Source organism: Phoxinus phoxinus, assembly GCF_949152265.1.
Source record: "Phoxinus phoxinus genome assembly, chromosome: 22".
Lineage (NCBI taxonomy): Eukaryota > Metazoa > Chordata > Actinopteri > Cypriniformes > Leuciscidae > Phoxinus > Phoxinus phoxinus.
Window position 1 is genome coordinate 15,960,985 of NC_136897.1, and position 5,537 is coordinate 15,966,521.

Sequence of the window (5,537 nt, forward strand, 5' to 3'; positions counted from 1 at the left end):
CTTCTCAATTGTACAAATAGTAAGTATAAAAACCAGCATGGAAAAGCAATTTTCAGCGACAAGGATTAGCAAGTTGCAATGAAAATTGAAACTGGTCGGACGGTCCCCAAATCCTTCTCATTAAACCGAGCTGAATTGCACATTTCCTGTGAAACTAAAAAAAATACTAAATAAATAAATACAATAAAATAAACGTATGCATATGTTTTAATATATTAAAAATAATATAATATATCACCAAATGCAGCAAATGTATGACCAAAATAGGTTTGAATCTCCTTATAAAAACAACATTATTTTTAATGAATGAACTAAACTGAAAAAAGTCAATATATGCTACAATAATGTAGGCTAAATGAGACATTTTCTTTTCAATGTTTTACTGCCCTCCACCTGCACACCTCGCGGATCATAGATGCGAACCGCATGCGCATGTGGATGCGCGACAGACGAATTGGGGCAAGAAACTTAAATAATAATCTGTAGTATCTGTCATGCATACCACCCCCGTGGCCGTGTATAAATGAGCGCTAAGAGAGGGGACAGTTCTGGTGATGGCGCTTCCTTGTCACCCTGATAAGAGCAAGAGCAAGTGATGTCAGCTAAGTGCTCCAGACAGTGATCTCGCGCTGATGAGGACGTCTGCGAGTAAAATGTGACAGTGCAGTCACGCCGTTATCGTTGAATACATCTGCTGTGCGCTTTGGAGGAAAAGGGTAAACTACAACATCGGCTCTCTGGCGTAAGTTTGCTGTAAGATTTTCGCAAGTGCTGAATAGGAATCGACTCTGGGAGGGGTTTTGTCTTATTCTCTGCTTAACGAGCTCTGTAATGTCCTGTTAATTTTGTGTGTACTAGTTAATGAGCATTAATCGGGTACCCCTGGATGCTATTGTTCAGGGGATGGCCATTTGAATGCAAATGGGTGACATTGTAAAAGCAAGGTGCTTATTAAACTGGTGCGTGTCCTGGCTTCTCTGGAATTCAACAGGAGAGGACGGGGCGGCTGGTCGATGCTCACACCAAGTTGGGTAGAAATGGCGAGCTCTCTCCCGGTGGAAACAGTGATGTCCTGCCCGAGACTTGACGACAGGAGCGGGGCCACGGCTGCAGCGCCCAAGTCCCTGGCCTTTTCAATCGACAGAATCATGTCCAAGACTTCGGAACCGAAAGCCGCAGCGGAGGAACGCCGTGGAGGACTTGAGGGATCCGAAGGGAAGAGAACGATCGGCTTGTGTACACCCATTCCCTGCATGATCCCGATCCAGCCGTTCAGCTACGACCTGCAGGCCAAGGCTTTAATGAACTATTCCGAGTTCTGGAAAGTTAATTTCAGGGGAGCACTATGCACTTCGGCGGCCATGTGTAAAGCCAACTGCGGCGTCTGCAGCAAAACGGACGCGGGCATCAAGCACTCGGTGTTGCCGGGGAGCAGGGTCATCAAACCGCAGGTCATACACCAAGCGCTGGCCATGCCTACCAACGGATCGTTGTGTTATTTCAATTACTTGGACTCTTATCATCAGTCCGATCTGCTGAGCGGACACTTATTTTCCTCAGCAATCGCAAACTCTCAAGCACAAGCCATAAGCGCGCACCAGAAGCTCCTCTTGTTGGAGAACGCGAAACTTGCGTGTGTTTCACCCGAGAAATTCCCCACACCTCAGTACCCACATAAAGAGCATCTTCCGGGGCAGCTGGACCAGATTGTTCGGGAGAACAACAATCTGACTGAGAAGAACGGAGTGAAAGCGCACAGCAAAACGAATAACTGCTCTGCTGACGGGAAACCCAAGAACTTCACGTGTGAAGTTTGTGGAAAGGTAAATTATGGAATTTCTCAAGTTGTTTTGACGCGATGTGAGAAATTAAAATTATGCACACATACAATAAATTGTGATGATTTATTAAGCTCTTTTTTTCCTTTCTTTTAAAGGTCTTCAACGCGCACTATAACCTGACGCGTCACATGCCGGTACACACAGGCGCGAGGCCGTTCGTGTGTAAAGTATGCGGGAAAGGTTTCCGCCAGGCCAGCACATTATGTAGACATAAAATCATTCACACACAGGTGAGCACATTTTTTTTTTTGCTTATATTTTTTAAAATAAATTGCTCTCGCGAGATATAATTAACTTACAAATATGTTGTGACTTTATTCACAGGAGAAACCTCATAAATGTAACCAGTGTGGAAAAGCTTTCAACAGGAGCTCGACTTTAAACACACACATCCGAATTCACGCCGGCTACAAACCATTCGTCTGCGAATTTTGTGGAAAGGGCTTTCATCAAAAAGGTAAGAATTCTCTTAAGATAAGTTTTAAAAAAGTGCATAAAATTCTAAATATTTAATTTGATGTTTGGTTTTTAGTTATTAATCAATTTTAAATTAGACAAATGTGTCACTCTACTAACTACTTAGGCTACCATTACAAGATTTTTACATTTCATATGGGTCAAAACACAGACCTTTAACTCCTTTGTACGTCGACAGCTCTCGACGTGATATTAACTAAGTTTGACAACTTCTTGACTTCAACATGCAAAGTGCTGATTAGGGAAGGCTTGAAAATGAAACTCTTCTGCTAAATGTAACTTAATTGTGAACTGTTGACCTGTTGGGGGGAAAAACTGACATAGTTCGTTTTGTATTATTTTTTCAGGGAATTACAAGAATCACAAACTGACCCACAGTGGCGAAAAACAGTACAAGTGTTCAATCTGTAGCAAAGCCTTCCATCAGGTCTATAACCTCACGTTTCACATGCACACGCACAACGACAAGAAGCCCTTCACCTGCGGGACCTGCGGGAAAGGCTTCTGCAGGAACTTTGACTTGAAAAAGCACATACGGAAATTGCACGACAACATCAGTTTATCCGGCGGAAATGATTCTTCCAGAGGACACCAAAACTGAGACGCGACCTATTTTTGACCGAACTTGGACAAATGATGAACAGCACCAATTTTTTTTTTTTTTTTACTTTTTCTGGTGGTGCTCTAACATCATCCACCGACATGAACGAAGATGAAGGGGACGGGGGAAAATCATCACATCATCGAGGAATTGTACATAACAAAGAATAAAATATTATTTAACGAAACCATGCCATACGGGGCTGTCAAGCAATTATTTGTAGACTAGATGAAACAAAAGGGTTTTATAAATAAATACCAACCTATGTGTAAAAAAGAAATGTTTGATAAATTTGTTGACAATTGTTGACACAAATGCTAAAATAAAATCATAAATACAATAATGTCGGATTTATTTTTATATAGAAAAATTACACGAATTCACCATATTTAATAGGTAGGCTATCTGTTTGTTTAACATACATCTTAATTGTTTCATTTTGGGGGGGGGTTTCTCATATTTCTATGATTGTTTTTTATGCTACGATATTATTTTAAGGTCATTTGAAAATGTAGGCAATTCAGACGTGAGTTTTGCCATTTTAAAATAAGTTCTTAAACGAAAGTGGCTAAAGATTTAATTTGACATAAATTATTATATATATATATATATATATATATATATATATATATATATATTAATAAAACATGCGCCTTTGTAAGTAAAATTAAAGAGATTGAGAAAAAAATAACTGTACGATTTTTTAAAGCACCATCGGCACAGTACAGTAAATTGTATAACAAGACTCGTTCATCTATCAAATATAATAGACTAACTATCGATATATTGCCTGCAGCCATTCAGGGGTGCGTTTCCCGAAAGCATCGTTAGCCAACTATGATCGCAAGTTCCGTCGTTATCAGCATAGTTCAACGATTTGGTGTTTCCCGAAACCATCGTTCCAACGAACGTTCGCAAACAGCATCGCAAACTTGTGTGGTTGCAACGACAGCTCTGGAGCTGTGGTTAGAAGCATAGTTTCTAGTTTACATGAGATGTAGACTGAATAAATCCTTATTTTTAGCAAAATAAGCAAGCTGACATTCAGTACAACCCGTATTTTTTATTTAGAATACATACAAATGTAATTTACGTCTTTTAGTTTGTCAAGAGATTTAAAGCACCGTTTTTGAAGACTGCGCATGTGCGAATGAGCTCTACTATGTAAGAACGAGCCAAATATTGAGTCTGGTAATAAAGCAAAGTAACTGATAAAAATTTGAAATGGTCTTCAGATGCCATGTATGTAACTTATATGACGAAATCTAGCGTTAATTCGATCTCAAACAGATTAATTAAAAAAAGTTATTAGTCCACCACGTGCGAGACGTCATAAACCAACGTGGTTGAACGATACTTTACGACATTCGGTTTCGGGAAACACTCGTGACTAGCTAGTTGATTTCTCCAACGATGCATCGTACTATGGTAGTTAAGCAGTGAGCTATATAGTTGTACGGGAAACGCACCCCAGTGCAGTTCAATTTAAAGCTCATAATGACATGTCTGGTGGAGTTCAAAGCCTGTGGTTTCACTCAGACATTTGATACACGGCTCTGCCTCTGTGACCGTACACTTGACTTCAGTTTAATGGCTCAAATTATCAGATAAAACATGGACTCTTGAAAGCCTATTACGTTAATCAACTAAAGAGCCTCAGGGGAAGCTTCAGCGCATCAAGTCGTGTTCATCAGTAGGTGGAAAATGGACTACACTTTTCCCACTTCTCCTCATCACCGCAGCTTTAATAAACAATAATGTATTCCGCGCACGGATCATGGAACAATATTATCCTTACACGCCAACAGAAATTCTGATGAGAGACAAGCGCGTGATCCCAAATCTCGCTCTCCCAATTACAGCCCAATTAGCAATTATGCCCACGTCTTGGGACCACGAGGAAGACTAATATTACTAGTTGAATGGCCTATTCACCTCCTCAGAGGCACGGTTCTAAAATGTGTTTGAACAGAAGTGTCTTCATTTCATTCAACTGCGTTCGAATGTCGTCCCGTGTGGAATAACAGCCCGAGTTTCAATAGGCAAAACCGAGAGCTAACCATTTGATAGTCTACAGTAGTAGCCTACAGTCGCATTTACTGAATAATGTACATTTTATTGGGCAGAAAAGAGAGCAAAGGCTATAAAACAGATAGTAAAATAATTATTATGAAGAATAAGATTAAACTATATTATTTCTGCAGTATAATTTTAATGCATCATGTTCAAATGCATAAAAACGCATGAGACAAGGATTTAATAAGCGATTCATGAATATTTCAATTAAAAAATAAAAAACACACAAAAAAGTTGCTGCCTTAAAATTGTAACAATCAACTTGGGGGTTTAAATCATTTCAACTGAAATAAAATTCAACTGACTTAAATTATTTGAATCATGTAACTTAGCATACACAAAAAAGTTGCAAATTGTTTCACTTATTTTGATGAGTTAAAGCAATGTAAAAAATATGTTGTCATAATTTATTGATCATGTCTTTTTTTACAGTGAAGTTAAAGCAAAGTGCAAGAACTTTTCTATTTAGTCTATTTCTGTATCACCTCGATTTTATTCACATTCGAATTTGTCTAAAAACGTGCAGTAAACGTATCACTGTA

General features: G+C 39.1%; 1 protein-coding gene across 2 annotated transcripts; it reads left to right on the forward strand.

The window, feature by feature from the left end:
* Positions 1-395: 395 nt before the first annotated feature.
* On the forward strand, positions 396-3,238 carry fezf2 (FEZ family zinc finger 2). 2 transcript variants are annotated; one of them, XM_079598197.1, is made up of 5 exons: positions 396-742; positions 992-1,823; positions 1,937-2,071; positions 2,166-2,298; positions 2,666-3,238. In XM_079598197.1, exons 2-5 carry the CDS (start codon positions 1,014-1,016, stop codon positions 2,917-2,919), a joined length of 1,332 nt encoding a protein of 443 aa, XP_079454323.1. In that variant the 5' UTR covers positions 396-742; positions 992-1,013; the 3' UTR covers positions 2,920-3,238. The 2 variants fall into 2 exon arrangements, with proteins under 2 accessions (XP_079454323.1, XP_079454324.1); XM_079598198.1 differs by lacking the exon at positions 396-742 and having other exon boundaries at positions 888-1,823.
* The last annotated feature ends 2,299 nt before the right edge of the window (positions 3,239-5,537 follow it).

What these genes read in the sequence shown, in the direction of transcription:
- fezf2 (XM_079598197.1), top strand. Translation starts at nt 1,014, where the DNA reads ATGCTCACACCAAGTTGGGTAGAAATGGCGAGCTCTCTCCCGGTGGAA. An exon ending in CGTGTGAAGTTTGTGGAAAG is followed by an intron (nt 1,824 to 1,936) that starts GTAAATTATGGA and finishes TTTCTTTTAAAG; the next exon opens with GTCTTCAACGCGCACTATAA. An exon ending in AAAGGGCTTTCATCAAAAAG is followed by an intron (nt 2,299 to 2,665) that starts GTAAGAATTCTC and finishes TTATTTTTTCAG; the next exon opens with GGAATTACAAGAATCACAAA.